The following is a 16,986-nucleotide window of genomic DNA, read 5'->3' on the forward strand; positions in this document are numbered from 1 at the left end:
CCTACTATGCAGTACTCATGAGCACATCTGCTGTTGTACCAAGAGCCTGGGAAAATAGCAAACATGGTGTGTAGTAAAGCTGCTTATGACCTTTCAGGACAGCTAATTGAGTTATTAACTGGCTAACAAACACAAGTCCCAGGAAAGGCTGTACCAGGAGGGTTCTGCAGGTGGATCTTGCCTCTTTCATACCGTTAAGCTCTGAAATGGATATTGCTTTGGTTTCCACTTACAAAGCACATAATTGCCCGAGGTCAAAAACAAAGAGAAAGCAAATGCACAAAATGTGTCTGTGTAGGTTACATCAATCTAAATGTATCTGAGCTTGCGCTACTCAGGGGATTGATGAAAATTTATTTCTTTAGGAGCAGAATTAGACCTCAAATGAAAAATAAACCCTACTCTCTGGAGTATCTGCATGCTGTGAGTGTTTAATGTTTTAAGGAAATTACAAAAGTGACTGAAAGGAGGTGGTTTTGGATATTTTATTAATCAGTCCTTTGGAGATTCATTCCACAGAGTGAAAGTGTTTAGACTGTCCAAAATGTTGTACTTAAAGTAACAGACATGCAGAGAGGAATTGTATCTGCCTTGAATGGTTCTCTACTACATTCGCATCAAGAGCTGCTTTGAATTCTACTTCCTGAGACGCGGTAGTTACATTTTGGTGAGCAAATAAGAAACTTCTCTGAATTTCAATGCAACTACCATGAAAATGGTCAACTGGGGTGTTTTCCAAGTGTGCGCTAGTGGAAGACTGCTACAGTACATTCACTGTTCGGGGGCTGTCACCCTTTTTGTTTGTTCTAGGATTTTGAGGACAAATTGGGCTGACCCATCTGTGTGCATATGGTCCATCATTATTGCACTGAATAATGGTTTATGACATTTACAAAGAGTAGCAGCTGTGTTGTGTGTCTCCAAATGTATTTACATGGCACAGGCAGCATGAAGGATGTCACTGGAGCTGTTGCTGTAAACCCCTGAGTGTGCTTAGGAATTTACCCTGGGAAAAGGGCCAAATCTGTCTACCCTGAAAATCTGTGAGCAAACTCAGTCACTGATTTCAGTCTCTCCGTGCTGGGTTGAAGAAGGGCTTAATGCCCTCTTGTGTACATACACTAGAAACATTGTGTGTTCAAATGGCTCTTTGTGTGTGTATTGCACAGCTCAAAAGCCACTTAACAGCCACAGCAAAATGAGGAATGGGAGGAGTCATGTACTATATGGGGAGAGCAGATGGAAGATTCTGTGCCCTGTTACAGAGGCGTGAAGTTCCTCAAACCCTGACCCAAATGTTCTTGCTCTGAATCTCACTGTGTGTGCTCCTGAAGTGTACACGCCAAAGTAGTTGCCATTGAATAGGTTAAATAGCAGTCAGATCCAAAAAATGGGGTAATTCTCTTTTCAGGTCACCTTAACATCAGTAAACGCTGTCACTTGAGGCAGTTGCTGTAGGCCCTTTTTTACGGGTTAGGATGAGAGACAGGTAGGCTGTAATAATTTTAGCTTTGAATATCTGCATTTTCAGAATATCATACGTGATTTACCAAGCTAGGGAGAGTCATCTCCTAACACTGAACTCTACAGCAGTAGGCTGGGGGGGGGCTGGCTTCAAGTCTACAAGACCCACAAGACAGGGAGAGAGAGGGTGTACGTGACTTATGCAAAGACACTGATGCCAAATTGGATAGCTTACTTCTGAGTAATTTCAGAGCTTACATTCAGTTTGCAAAAGTGGCTTGAAAGCTTTCCAGTACCTGTAACAGACAGCAGTTCGATGGTTTTCCTGGAAGACTGGCCATGCATTGATGCTTGCAGAGATTCCACATGAGGGCTCTTAACAGCCTGGTTCTGCCTCTTCATAGTCCATTACTTCCATGGCTGCTATCTGTGCTTCTTGTTTCTAGCAGCATCTCTGTTTCCTGACTCTGATTCTTAATTATACCCTGTATTGCCTCTATATAGAATCACAGAATAATTTAATTTGGAAAAGACCTTTAAGATTGTCAAGTCCAACAATAAGCCCAACACTGCCAAAGTCCACCACTAAACCATGTCCCTAAGTGCCATATCTACACATCTTCTAAATAGCTGCATTTATATACAGTCTGTATATATTATATAGTTGTGTGTATGCTTATGTATAGCTTTCATTTATCTAGGTCTTAGTTTAAAAATATTTTCCCCTTCCAGGGCTTATTGCCTGCGGTGGCAATAGTAGCAGACTATACTGTGACTGCATTATTCACCTAAACCAAGTTTACCAAGTTCACAGTAATTGAATAGCTGGAGTTCCTGTATCATGTTGCTGTCTTCCAGAGCACAGATTTTATGTCTCATCCCTTTGTCACCCTTTTCATAGCAGTGACTGTAATTTGAGTTTTCATTGTCCTCCTCAGTGCTGACGGCCCATGTCAGAACTGCATGTATTTTGTCCACAGAGGATGACAGATATTACAGATGATATTTATTGGCACCAGGCTTCTGAAAATCTACGTATCTTTATCATACCAATTCTCATACTATGTTTAATTCCAGAATCTGAGAATAAAGCCCCATTGTTGCTATTGCTAAAGTCATTGGTGCCATAGAATAGTTACACAGTAATGTATGGTAGATTATCCATTCTCCAAAGGCAGTGAACCAGAAACACAATCATTCATACTCAGCGCTCTTTCTATCTTCTCTCAGCTTTTTCAGTGATTGTGCCTTTCTCCAGAAGGAGATTGGAGAAATGAATTCTGTGCTCTCAGGGGAAATAATCCCCGCCATGGAACATGATGTGTGATCCTGATGAAGGGCTGCAACTGCTCAGAGAGCTAGAGTGAGCCAGAAGGCGGCAGTACTCACCAATTCAGTACTAGGGAAGATACACGAGGAGGAGTTGAAAGAAGTCTTACCTGATCACAGATAACATCTCCAGGTAAGCACAACGTGTTTAAACATCCTGAGAAATGAGTTTGTATTTAGTAGTTGTTCAAATGTTTCATCTTCTCAAATGAAAGATGCCATCTGCTAACGTAAAAAAAAAGTACAAATCTACAGTGCTGTGTTGTATTCCTCTTTCTTCACATGATTCTCACTTTTATGAAGGAGGCTGGACTACTTTTCTGTTTTGTCCCAAGCAGACCAAAGAAGTAGCTTCTTTCTGCAAGAACATCTTCTAGGTCTGAGTCCGCAATCGCTGGCTCAGATCTAAAGGAAAAATAAACCAACAGCCATTTCTACAGAAATGTCTCTGATTAACCATGAGTTCTGGAATCTGGCTTTTTAATGACCTCTTAGGGACAGAGATAAGAAGCAATGTGTTACAAGCAAACTATGTGAAAAAAAAAAAAGCCTCTTTTATTAGTCTCTGAAGCTGAATGTATCCTGAGCACCATGTTCCCATACATATGGCTTTAATTCACTCTTTTGCAAAGTGTTTTCAAGGTAATACACAACTACAAATGGTATTTTATAAAACCAAGTGCAACTCTGTATGTTTAAGGACAAACGCAGATGTGGCAAAAGCATTAGTCTGGTAAACAAATCTGTAATAGAATGTGGAAAGCCACCTCAGAGTTATTCATGATACTTTGCTATCCAACTAATACAAGGCAAATGCCAGTGGTGGGAGGGAACACAATCATTTCTATGGATAGTAAGGAAGGCAGAGCAAATGGTGCAATGTGAAACACCCAGCTTAGCCCCTACTTTGGTTGGACAGAATCAGAATTGTCAGCTCCAAGGGGAATTCTCTGAAACCTGTGGACAGATGAAAAAGCAGGAGACTTAAAAGTGGTACCAGAGCTCTAGTTTACCCATAAGGAGAGGTGGGATAAAATGTCATAAAGAGGTGGACTTGCTGCCCTATATACATCTGTTCCATTTGGAGCCAACAGCTCATCTGGGAATGTGCACACCATAATACTGTTATTGATTTTTCAGCCTCTTGTAGGAGGGAAATGATCATTAAAAACCAGTTCTGATGGTTATTGTCTCCAAAAGCCCCCATACATCTGCTTTTGTGCCATGAAGATTTTACTTGAATTTCAAGTGTTGCAGTCCTTGTGGAGCATCCAGACACTCCGCAGATTATTCCACCAGTATCACAAGACTTTTGCACCTTTGAATTTCTCATATTATGTAGCTGTCAGTCATTGTGAACAGGAAGTACCCAAATACTTTAATTTTGCAAGTGATGTGCTGTCCAAGTGGTCTTAAATATAAAAGGTAACCTTTCTGACCTGTAGATTCAGTATTTTTAGTAAAACTGTGCCCCTATCCCCAAGGTCAAGTCTAAAACCATCACTGGCTTCAGTGGGACCAGAATTTCCTCCCCTATTTCTATTTTAGTGTAATATTAACATTGCAGAAAAAGGAGAGGCAATTTGCTTGGCACCAGAGGTGACATGGTGCTTTGTCTCTCTGACTCTGATTCAGCAGCATGTGCAGTGCTGGGGTCGTAAAAGCCTCTCAAGTAATTAATTTATGAGCATTGCAAATCAGGTAGATATACCCACCAACTCATAGTTGTCTTGGAAAAGGTCTCTTTTAAACCACATGCTTAATATCCCTGCCCTAGAGTATGTCACACTGTCAAGATTCCACTTCCTGGACCATCCCAAAAACTCTGCATGGAAGTATCAGAAGTAACCAACATGCTCTTTATACTTATGTATACAAATGAAATAGGAATGTGGTGGATAAATGGAAAAGGAGATGAAATTAAATGGAGCTTTGAGGAGTTGGGCTTCCTGTCCCAAAAAGTGGCCAACATGCTCTCTGGGCCATGCAGTCTGGAAAGAGGAGACCGAGTTTTGGCGATTCTCCCCCAAATCCCAGAGTGGTGGCTGCTGAGCATGGCTTGTATGCAAACAGGTATTGTATCATTCCTAATGGTCTGTAGATTGGTTGTTACCTTCTATGCCAGAAGTTTAACAATTCATTTAACAATTGTATTTCTTACTTCACTTCATAGCAAACATTGACAATCAAAGAAGCTGATGGTGTAGTCTCTTGTGACTGATGGAATTACCTTCATAATTTTTCTTTACTTTCTGTGGCTTGTGTTGATTATGTTAAATCAATTCGATTTAACTTCTACAGAGTTAAGTTAAAGCTGCTAGTTTTTACTGCCCCAGTGTTATACTTTCTACTTACATTGTGCCTGGAGCAAAGGATCTCATAAAAACAAAAACTATTTTGTACTGCATATCTGCACATCTGTATTCAAGTTCAGGTGTGTGGCACTTGTTTTACCTTCTTCTCATTTCTGGACTGAATAGTGCTGGTATCCAGCAATTCAGGAAAAGCTATGAAGTTATCAGGACTGAAAGTAACAAATACCTAATAAATACCCAATTTTATTGCACTTTCAGGTGTTATCATCATCCCAGGGACCACACAACTGACAGCACAAAACATCTGCTATAGATTGCTGGCTTCCAAGGCAAAGTGCATTATTACAGCTGATGTGCTTGATCCTGTGGTGGACTTGGTTGCATCCAAATCCCAGTTTCTGAAAACGTAGGTAATTGTATCTGGAAGCAGCAGGGCCAAGTGGCTGAACTTCAGTAATTTGCTCAAGTGAGTGCCTTCTACCTTAAAACTCCATCATTGTTATCTCTAGTGGAATATTTCTCATGTTGTTTAAATACACTTGTGCACTCGTGTCTAGATATGAGCTACATACCTTTCAGGGAGTAGGAGAGAAGGCAATTAAGTCTCTTTTTCATGAAAAAAGGGAGTATTTGGAAATAGCCAAATTAAAAAATAAGTACAGTCTTAAAATGACTGGGTTTTTTATATAGGACTACGAAATACTACAGAATAATGGACAGGAAAGCCTCTCATTAACAACTTTGGCCTGTTTATCCTATAAAGCTAAAAGAAAAATATTCTATACCAATTATTCTGATCCATATTCCTAAAACTTGATTATAATAAGGCTAGTAGGAATAGATTTTCAGTATGAAAGGCTAAAAAAGGCCACTGCAAAATGAACCTAATGTGTTCAGGAAACAGCCTGCCTCATGGCTGAAAAGTAGCTACTAAAACAGCACCCAGTAGGCAGCTCTTCACTGCAGTGCATGGGACTGTAGAAGGGGTGGAAAGACAGAGTGGAGGAAAGAAGCAAACACCCTGTTAAAATGAATGTAGCTAAAACCATTATTTCAAGGTGGGATCCAAGCTCTTGAGTCACTTTAAGAGCTTCGTAAGATGTACCATGTGTTCTCACAACTACAGGTGTCTGAATTAGCATTACATGTGCAGCTCACTGTACAGCCATTTCCATCTGCTCTTTCGAACAATTGCCCACTTTAGTGTCACTAAACTGGAAGACAGGAGAAGCAGTAACACTGCATTCTCAAACCTCCTAGAGCTACTAAAACATTGTCAAGTCGATTTGATGCCTCGTATTTCATGCTGGGCTAATATTCCATGTCTCCATTCCATGGCAGAGGGTAAAATTGATTTTGATAAAACCTAAATGTTGTCTGGAACTGCATAAGTCCTGCAGAGGCTGTGACTGGCAGTCAGGTAGGTAGGCTGTCTGGTATCCCAGGATTGCTGCCTTGTGAAGTGCTGGCCGTCTGGCTCCAGGGTTGCTCAGCTGTCAGGCTCACAGTCTTCCTAGAGTGCTGGGCTGCTGTCCTGCCTGGCTTGGTGTCTCGCCAGATTCCTGGCAGCCTGCCTACCTACTGGGAAACTTGCCCAGACTGCCCAGCTCCCCATGTTCTCAGCTGCCTTAGCTGACTGCTCAACCAGCCAGGAGGCTGCGGGGCTCTGGAATGGGGCTCCTGGACAGCAGGTCTGCCTGCCAGCCAGCACAGGGGGACGGCTGGCCTGGGCAGACAGACTTCCCATGCCCAGCCTTGCAGGCAAGGACAGTGTTTGCATGCCAAGCAAATCCTTTTTGAACATCAGTCCTGGCAGAGAAAGAGTTTTGCGTTCTCATCCTAGTAAGTGATGAGAAATGTTTCCCTGTCACATGCCAGACGACTGAGAGTTTGAGCCTCTTCATAATTCCCAAACATGGCAAGGATGATTAACTAGTGGGACCGCCTACCAAAAGAAATGGTGGGTCCTCCCTCAGCTTATCACATTAAGGCTGGAAGATAAGCTTTCTGGAGGGCACTTGGGTCAAACACAAGGTGCTTGGCCCTTTTGGTGGCTGTTAAGGGAGGCAAGTAAAGGTCAGTCGGTTGGCATTTTTACTCTGGAGAAGGTGGACATTGAGAATAGTAAAGAGCAAGTTAATACAGAACTGGCAGTGGAAGAGTGAGGGGATCTCAGTAGTTTCTTACCACTCACATTTCACGATACAAACAGTCCTGCACATATTGGATACAGAGGATCCAAGATGAGTTGCTGAATAATGCTAGCCACTGTTTCAGTAACCTGTTTTTTAATTTCAAGGGCTGCCCCTGCTATCCATAACTGTGTGAAGACAAAAAGTCAGGATCCGATGGCAGTCTATTTTACCAGTGGTACCACAGGCTCTCCCCAAATGATTGAACATTCCTATGGAAGCTTTGGTCTGGGGTTTTTTCTCTTAGGAAGGTATTCAGCTAATTATGTCTTTACAGCTCTGGAATGTGAAGCAAACAGATTTTGTGTGTGATAGAATTATGATAGATGATGAGGTGCCAACAGTACTGTACATGTCATTTCTTTTGGTCTCCTCATCTGAATTGTACCCAGGAAGCAAGGATCTTGTTCAATATGGTATATGGCTCCATTTTAGAAACTACTTGTCTGTTAGGCTAAATAATGAGTTAGGATACTGTTTGATTTTCTTCATCAGTATAAAGGCTGGGCAGAAGGCTCTTGAGTTTTGGACCAAATTTACCATGCCTTTCTAAGGAAAAGTAAAAAGAAAACCAAAACAACAACCAAAAAAACTACCAAAGAAACCCCACAAAAAACCCAACCCACCTCACATTCCTAATTTCCACTTGCAGACTTTCTTATAGACACCTTTGTCTTCAACAGCTACTGGATTAATTTGTCTCTGTCAGACATCTTGTGGAACATGTCAGACACTGCTTGGGTAAAGGCAGCTGCTGGGAGTGTTTTCGGGCCATGTTTCCAGGGCTCATGTGTTTTGTACATGCCATGCCACAGTTTGATGCAAGAGAAGTCTTAAATGTAAGAACACCATGCTCATAATGAACAGTTACTCATATTTCATGTTGTTTTCCAAGCAGGCCACAAAACTAAGCCTCTCGGGTTTATGGGATTAGCCGTTTTAAGATGGCATAACCACAAGGCAATTGTTCTTTGAATAGGAATATAATACAGGAAGGATTTTGCAGCATGACTCTTTTGGGCACAGGATATTACCAGCTGCTTCTGATCAGTAGGAGTTACTGGTGTTACTTAAGCCTTTCCTCTACTGTATTTCACTACTGAAATGAAGAATGAGCTGGCTTACATGTAAATTAATATTTTAATTATGCTGCTGTGACCATTAAGGAAGTCAAGTCAGTACTGGAAAGCACTGAAGCTGTGGGATTGACTTGAAAGAAATTGTTCTTAAATGAAATTATTTTCAAGCTTCTCAAACCAATCTGAGTTTTAATCTAACACAAGAGGAAGACTGCTGTTCCCAAATGGCTCAAAGCACCTATGTGGAAAAGTCTATGTTCCTAACATGTAGGGGTTATTTGGGGATTTGAATATTGTTTCATTTCCATTTTAAAATTGTAGTTGCTAGTTTGGTTTTCTTTTTTGTATAAATTTCTTGGTTGCTTTACCCATGGTGTGGCTGGAGTGAAAGCTGCTGAAGGAGAGGTCTTTCCCCTCTCTGAGCAGATTTTCATTGCAGGCAGAAAGGAGTTTAAAAAGAAGTAAGGCTTAGCTCTACCTGAGTGACTGCGAATCATCTGCTGGTGTTGTGGGTGAGAATTAAAGAGGTGTCAGAAAACAGAGGCTCAGATGAGATCTTTATTATGCTAGCAAGGTGCTCCTGTCCTGGCCCACATAAAGGAGGATATATAAATTTACTAGTCCAATGTTTTAATACAGCATTATTCACAACTAAGCCAGAGCTTGTGCAGACTTGGCTCTACACATCAGGCCCTTTGTTAGGACAGCTGAGGGAATTGCAACATGTCTAAAGATTAGTGACAGTCCTTTTCAGAAAGTGAGGGGCTAGATAAAAGGCAAAATGTTCCAAAGAAATGTGTAATTTTAGTTGCCTCTATTATGAGGTGTCCGAGTTTGTCCTAGGGTGAGATGTATGAAGTCCCCTGCAAAACCTAAGTTGCTCCTCCAGGGCTAGGGTTTCATACCAAGGAGGGTGGTCCTTGTGCTTCAAGTAAGCATCAAGACGAACTAGGTACACCAGTGAGTTACCACATCAAAACATCTTCAGCTGATGTTTGAACATTATAACATCTTTCCTGAGTACTGACAGTGACAGCAATTACTTTGCTTTCCATGTGAGGTTACAATCAGGTCTTGTATTTTGTGCTGTAGTGTGGAATAAAAAGGAATAGTTTGCAGCAAGGCTTTTCCCGAAACAATATTGTTTAATCCTCTTTTTTTTTATTTGTCAGACCTTGTGCAGATACCCAGTAACCACTCTGTGCAGCGCACCAACTGCCTACTGCGTGTTGATACAGCACAACCTCACCAGGTACTGAGCGTCTGTTAACAAGTGACCATGTTGTGTCTGTTCAAGCTATTGCCTGGCTCTTAACAGTGATTTCTACAGGACCTCATAGTCATTTAAACTCTCAGAGTGGTGGAGATCTGTTGGGCAGAGCCTTTTCCTTAGCACTCCAGAGAGATGTGAAGAAATCCACTCCTCGGGCACCTCCAACCCAGAGCAAGTTTTGCCTGTAGGCATTAGAAACAGTAAATACAGAGGCTGGTGTTCAGCCCTTGGAGGCACAGGTGTGGCTGCACTGCCATCAGTCCTGTGCATCTTTGCAGCTCACTGCTTAGGCAGCCCCCTTCCAGCCCCACTCTAATTAGAGCTCTAGATTTTCTTTCAATCCTAACCCTTACTCTCGAGAGCCCAGTGTGTCCTGAAGTCACAGGGTTGGACATAACAGCTGTCGGGGAAAGCATTTGTCGCTTTCTGTCCTCTGATACTCAGTAATGTCCTCTGCCTATGAAGGTGTGCGTTCAAGACACTGAAGCACTGTTTGACTGCAGGGAAACCACTCAACCCAGACGTGATGGCACAGTGGAAAAGCCAGACAGGACTGAATATCCATGAAGGCTATGGCCAAACCAAAATTGTACATTCAGCTTTTTTGAAAAGCTCGGCTGTCACTTGGGGTCTTAGATTCTATCTCATTCCTCTTAGTACATATGGAACTGGGCCATACACACTTAATTAAAAAGAAAGATGGCATTAGAGTATGTGGCAATTGCCTATAGGAGGGTTGATTGTTTTTAGAATTATGGCTTGGTTATGATACTGCTTCTAGGACTACTTAAGCTGTAAAATATCTCGAACTATCTGTTGAAGACTCAGCAAAATTCAGTGTTTTGGCTCACACAGATGGAAAATTTAGATCTTACACTAGCTCAACAATGGGCATAGTACAAGAACAGGAATAGCCTCAGGAATAGCACTGAAAAATATCTGGGCTGGTTGTTTGTCTTTCCAACAGGGAATGATATGTGCCAATACGAAAGGAATGAAAATGAAGCCAGGTTCCTTGGGAAATGCAGCTCCCCCCTATCATGTTCAGGTATGGTGGTCCCCTTGTCTGCTTACTGTTGATTTCATAGGAAGTAAAACACAAGAGAGTACAACATACCGTACGAGTTTCAGTACCATGCAGTGGTATTCATGGCAGGCTGACCTTTTTGGTTGAGTTGTTGGCTGTTGGTTAGTTTTAGAACATGGCTTTCTTAAAATGTGAAGTTATAATCACCCATTTGCCTTTTCTATTGCAGATTATAGATAAAGATGGCAGTGTTCTGCCTCCTGGGAAAGCAGACATTGCTATCAAAGTGGATGCTAAGCAGCCATTTACTTTTTTCACTTAGTATGTGGTAATTCAAAAGTGAATTTCCAGAGAGCCAGTTGAGGCCTGCAGCATGGTGTGCATTTATACCAACATGAGCAGGTGCAGCACCAAAGAGCTTTGGCTTATCTTGACCTCACGATGTTCTGACTTAAAACATTCCAGTTCTTTACACCATTCTTCTGCAGACCTACGGTGTGACCTTTAGTTCCCTATCTGGCCTTGTGATATGTTTTTCCCTGGGGAAGAAGCAAGCACAAACTGTTACATTCTTGAGACAGAAAACAAGCAGTGAAAGATATTTTGGGTAGTGTCCAAAGAGGCAAAACTCATCTCTAAGCTTAAGAATTCTCAATATTCAGAATATTTAATCGTTGCTGTTCAACAGGATGATCCAGTGAAAACTGCTTCCACAATCTGCGGGAACTTCTGTATCACTGGAGACAGAGGGAACATGGATAAGGATGGATACGTATGGTTTATGGGGAGATCTGATGATGTCATTATCTCCTCTGGGTTTGTAGGTTTCAGTTAAAATGCCAAGAAATGTCTAAAAAAATAAGCATACACTTCACCTACTACACATTTCATTTCTTTCTCCTAGGTATCGTACTGGACCATTTGAATTAGAGTGCCCTAAGAGAGCACCTGGCTGGCGCTGAGTCAGCTGTGGTCAGCAGCCCAGATCCCATCAGAGCAGAGGTAATTAGTGGTCACTCTCCTATTCATCACCTGCCTTGTGTGACAGAGCTCACACTCAAGCTTCCACTGAACTCATAAGATTTTTAATACAGCTGCACAAACTTCTCTCCATCACTTCATCCAAAGCAAGGGGAGCAGTAGTCTGTGTATGCCCCTTTTTTTTTCTCCTTAACAATGAAAATATAATCCTTGGTTTCCTAAAGAACATGATGGTGAATATAAAAGTGACTCTGGTACGAACTGATGTACACTTTGACCCACTGCCTGAGGAATTATATTCTTTAGCAACGTAAGCTTACAGAAAAGGCTGTAGTATCTAAGAACTTTAAAACAGTCCTTTACAGAACTCTTACGAATTTTGAGCAGAGTTTAAAACTTTTATCCTGTATCACTCAGGACCTTTCCTAATGTAAGGTAGAAAGAGTCTTTTGTCCTCATTTTAAGTTTCCTTACACAAAAGCAAGATTTACTGTACTGCACAGATGTGATAGAGTAAGCCTATAGTGCAGCCAGGACTCACTCTCAGTTGCATTTGTTAGGTTGCTCTGGTTTAACTAATGCTGCATTTTTATTTATTTTCCCTTTGTAGGTGGTAAAAGCTTTTGTGGTCTTGGCTCCTTCCCTTAAGTCACAAGATCCAAAGAAACTGGCCTGTGAATTGCAAGACCATGTCGAGAAAATCACTGCTCCATACAAGTACCCCAGGAAGGCAAGTAAACATGAGTGTATTACAAAAATAAATAAAATCCCCAACATCTACTTGAACCATGGGGAGGCTAGAAACAGAAAGAGACTCAGTTCAAATGCAGTAACAAAGAAAGACCAAATATTTGCTGTGCAAGAAAAATAATGATTATTATTTAAAGAACATCTTGGAAAATGATGCAAGACAATCTAAAACGAAATTAAGAGTTATTTCCAGAGTCCTCTAATTCATATTTAAATTAAGTAGGACGGAGACTTATGGTCTTCTGGAGGGAAAAAAAAGTAAATGACATATGCTCGTTTTACTTTCCTCCTCTTTTGAATCAGATTGAATTTGTCCAGCAGCTGCCAAAGACAATCACTGGGAAAATCAGGCAGGATGAACTGAGGAACAAGGAATGGAGAGAGACTTACTTTTGATACTCAATCTAAAAAGGCCTATCCCTATCAATTTCATTCATAATGGAGATTTTCTAACAACTGTAAGCATCAACGTAGGATTATATTTCACCCACTGAGCAGTGACTGTGTAATAATGCACAAGGTTTAAAAACTCCCAACTGTACGTTTTTTAAAGGCTTGTGTTCTTGCTTAACAAAAATCAAGCCTACCTAGGCAAGGCACATGCAAACACAACTTCCAGCCACCTAATGCTTTTCAGAATTTCAGTACAGGTAGAAGTGATTCCCAGGTGAAGGAGCAGTGTGTTCATTCTTTTGAGACCAGATAATTTTAATTCACAAGAGGCTTACTAACAAGGAAATTGTGATTGATAGTATGTAATGAAGTTCCCAGAAATGGCCATAGATCTTGCACACATCCAAATTAAGCACCCTGCTTGTATGAATCTAAATAAATACAGGAATTAATCTGTTCACAATGAATGTTCAGTTAGTGCAAGTTACAAAAAATGCAAGTAAAAGAAAGAAGACATCTTTTACGACTGCAGCATAGGCAGCATGTAAATACCAGACAGATACAGGCTTGACAGATGAATAGTAGCTACTCAGCAATTTCTTCTGAAGAACTGTAGGTCCTGTAGACACGTATGAGTGAGAAGGAAAAAAAAACCCAAAACAAAACCCAACATCCAAAAAACTACAAATATCCATGAGTCTGTCTTTGTCCTTAGTAAGGTAAGCAGGCTGTCTTGAATCATGATCACCAACATGAGCCACCAGTAAACATTCACAGTTGACCTTCGTATCTGGTCTCAAATGGTTCTTTCCTATGTGTTATCTAGACATTGCTGGTTTTAACTCACACACACAAAGCTTTAAAATTCAAAGAAAACACTGATGGAGGTAAGAAAGCAGAGTTTTAATAATGGGTGGTAAGGGAAACAGGACTAGGGAAAAATAGTCATCTTTTCAACTTCTGAAAGAAGTTTGAGAAGAGGAAAATACAAATTAAACACTGTTGAAAGACTTTGACAAACCCTTTTCATTAAACCAAGACAAGTAACAAGTGGTGTTCTTCAAGATGAGTGTTTTCCCATTGGCAACCCACAAGCTTTTATGCTAGAAATGAAATACTAAAGCTAGACAGTTTTACAGGAAGCAGGTTATAGATGCACTGGCTTTGGTTGTTTTATAAGTCACTGGGATATCAAAAGAGCTGCTGTAACAAACAGGCAATAGAAAGACTCACTAACATCACTTTCAATCTGAAACAATATTGTAAAGCTAAAACTGTACCAAAAATTAAGTTTAATTCCCTTTATCCAGTATAGTAGAATGGAAGCTTCTTTCACAAGAAGTTCCCAAGCAGTATTTAAATTCAAATTTTGAGACCTAAATAAAAAGTAAAAACAAAACAAAAGACTTCATAAACACTCCCAAGGATTACATCTTTGGAAAGAACAGCAAAAGGCTGTTTACAGGAAATTACTCAAAAGGAATCTGTTCAGTGACTGTAACATTTCTTACAAACCAGTAACTGCTGTATACACAGCTAATGTAAACACACATGGTAGTTTTTCCTAAAACCATCTGCAATGCCTGCACTATACTTCTACTGTCCTAGAACAGTCAAATCTATTATTCTATATAGTCTCATAATATTCAAGTATTTTGATGATAGCAGTTCTTCCCATTTACTTTCAAGCCTTAGCATATCCTTATAAATCAATGTGTATGTGTGTATATATATGTATATAACCCTCCATCATACAAGAAATGATCAGGTTTAGCTCATTCTGTTGTTCACACAGAAAACTCTGAGTTCTGCAGTCACACAAGTTGTCAGATCACATCCTTAAAACCCCTCTGCAGTCAACTGTCTTTTTCAGATGTCTAACTTCCATCAGTACCTCCTGATAGAGCTGACTCTGAACTGCCTTTTGGCTTCTGTAGCCATCACATACAACAAAGGAGAGTCAATGTATGTCAGTGTATGTCAGGATGGCCACATTTACATACACCATGCACACACTCCTGCTTTCTGTACTAGGTAAAGGCAATGCAGAACAAAGCTGCAGAAGAATGACAACAAGGTTCACCAGAAAGGTGAGCACTCTTACATCTGCTGTAATGTCAGCTCCACCTGCAACAAGCATTAAATTCTTACGTGTGTGGATTTTAAAAACAAGATTTCAAAACAAAACCACTCTCCTCTTTAAAAACACCCTTTCAGAACTCTAGGGCAGCTTTTTTAAATAGGTTTGGATTGTGTTTATCTTTCCCTTCTACCACAATTTTTACACTGTCAGTGTCTCATTCCCCTTGGGCTCAGCTTCTATTTCACCTTGATTCTTGTTCTCTAGTTTTACTTCTTCTGAGCTCTTCTCCTCCCCCTCGGCTTCTGGTTTTACTACCTTGGAGTTCTGTTCTTCTGTCAGACTTGATGGGTTTTGTTGTGTGTCGTCTTTGTTGCTCTTCACCACCTCCTGTAGATTGTATTTTCTGAACAGAACATAGTCTCTTACCACACTCAAGCAGCAGACGGTTTTTATTATTTCCACCACAATTGTATATTGTGGGTTATTAAGGTCAACTTTGTTTTCTGGATTGAGGCTGCCCACAATTCCTGTAAAACAAGATGTAGTTTAAAAGATGTTTCAGTAAGCATGCCCTAATGAAAGGAGAAAAGTTAAGAGAGAGGAAGCGACATCCCCCTGAGTTGTAACCAATTACTCGTTTTTGTAATTGCTTAAAATGGCTGAAAGGACTAAGACTCAGAACATACCAGTAGGACTGAAGTAACTGAAAAACTGTCCCACTGCAATTACCAAGAAACAAAATACTAGAGTAAGGTGGAGCTATTTTATGAGTCATATGTTCAGTGGAAATAGTAACACCTTATTTCAACATAGCATCCAGACAGAAAGCCTGACAGCATTCATTTCAGAGCACATGTAACTAACACTCCAAACGCTGGACTTGTTTCTGCTTGTTGTCTCTTCAGACATTAACACCAACAAGGAATATTGATGTCAAGGTTTTTTCAAGTCTGAGAGAAGCTTTTGTAATTCAACATACAGATATTAAGCAACAGATATGTGTGCCCGTTAAGACCACTTTTAATAATCTGACCTATGTTAGGCATGCAGTTGTGGGCTGCTTATATACTTGTTCTCAGTTTTGTGAGAAATCCATACATACCTGCTAATTCCTTAATTACTTCTTCCCTACTCATATGACTGTTATTACGAGCTTTGTAAACAATCTGAAAAGTACCCTTATTAGGGGCTTTAAACCAGGGCTCAAAAAATGTTTCCGTGTATTTTTTCATATCCTCCATAAAAGCCTTGCAAGTTCCAGAAATGGGCAGCATCCTCAGGATGACTCTTGTTTTCTTCTTTTTGGTGGCATGCATATCCTTTAATATATGATGCACCAGGTTCTCAGGTTCTACAAGAAAAACAGCTAGGTATAAGAAACAAATTGAACACATTTTCTCCCTTCCTCACCCCTCTAAGGAACACACTGGGGAAACGCCCGCTGAGCTGCACTCCTGTCAGCCTCAAATCCTTTTCTGTAAAGAGTTGTTTCACTATACCAAAACTAGATAATCAAGGATTATTTTGTCAGTGCAGATTCCTCTACCTTTAGCGACCCTGCTAATGACAACACTCAATTTGGCAACGCAAAAAGGAAGGGGAAACCCTGTATGCGTTTGGTATATATGAGTTTCTTGGAAGTCACGCTCTGTGGCCCTTTACTAACACTGTTGAGTACAGTTTACCGCACAGCGTTACACAGCATCAACTGATGTCCCACCTATGCCCTGGGTTCTGATGAAGACCACGTTGTTGGCACCACTCTCCACTGACTGGAACCGGCTCCGTCGAGGCACGGATCTGGCCAACCTCCTTCTTCAGGGCTGCCTCAACGTCATCCTCATCTTCCTCCCTCTCACTTCCAGACAGCCGCTCCTCGTGATCTGAAAACTTCACACAAGGCACGTCTCATTTGGTGAGTACTGAGCAACAGTGCACACAAAAAGGGCCAGCATGGCCCAGGGGCCTGAAGGTGATGGGAGGGGCTTTCTCTCTAGCCAACCCGAGGGGGTTGATTACACAAACCCCGGCATTTTCGTGTGTGGTGAACACAAACGTGGGTTCTTACACACAGAAAGGGAAAAGAGGCTCCAGGCGCTG

General features: G+C 41.0%; 1 protein-coding gene and 1 pseudogene across 1 annotated transcript; one reads left to right on the forward strand and one right to left on the reverse strand.

Moving 5' to 3' along the window:
- The first annotated feature begins 4,017 nt into the window (after window positions 1-4,017).
- LOC104407868 lies at window positions 4,018-12,806 on the forward strand (annotated as a pseudogene).
- A 2,278-nt stretch (window positions 12,807-15,084) lies between these two features.
- On the reverse strand, window positions 15,085-16,776 carry THUMPD1 (THUMP domain containing 1; the record flags this gene model as incomplete). Its single annotated transcript, XM_010017261.1, is given in 4 exon segments — window positions 15,085-15,413; window positions 15,989-16,237; window positions 16,607-16,668; window positions 16,670-16,776. Coding segments are annotated over 4 exon segments (747 nt in total), but the record flags the coding sequence as incomplete, so codon positions are not given.
- Between the last annotated feature and the right edge of the window lie 210 nt (window positions 16,777-16,986).

The sequence above is a fragment of the Nestor notabilis genome, unplaced genomic scaffold (assembly GCF_000696875.1).
Source record: "Nestor notabilis isolate BGI_N333 unplaced genomic scaffold, ASM69687v1 scaffold11496, whole genome shotgun sequence".
Lineage (NCBI taxonomy): Eukaryota > Metazoa > Chordata > Aves > Psittaciformes > Psittacidae > Nestor > Nestor notabilis.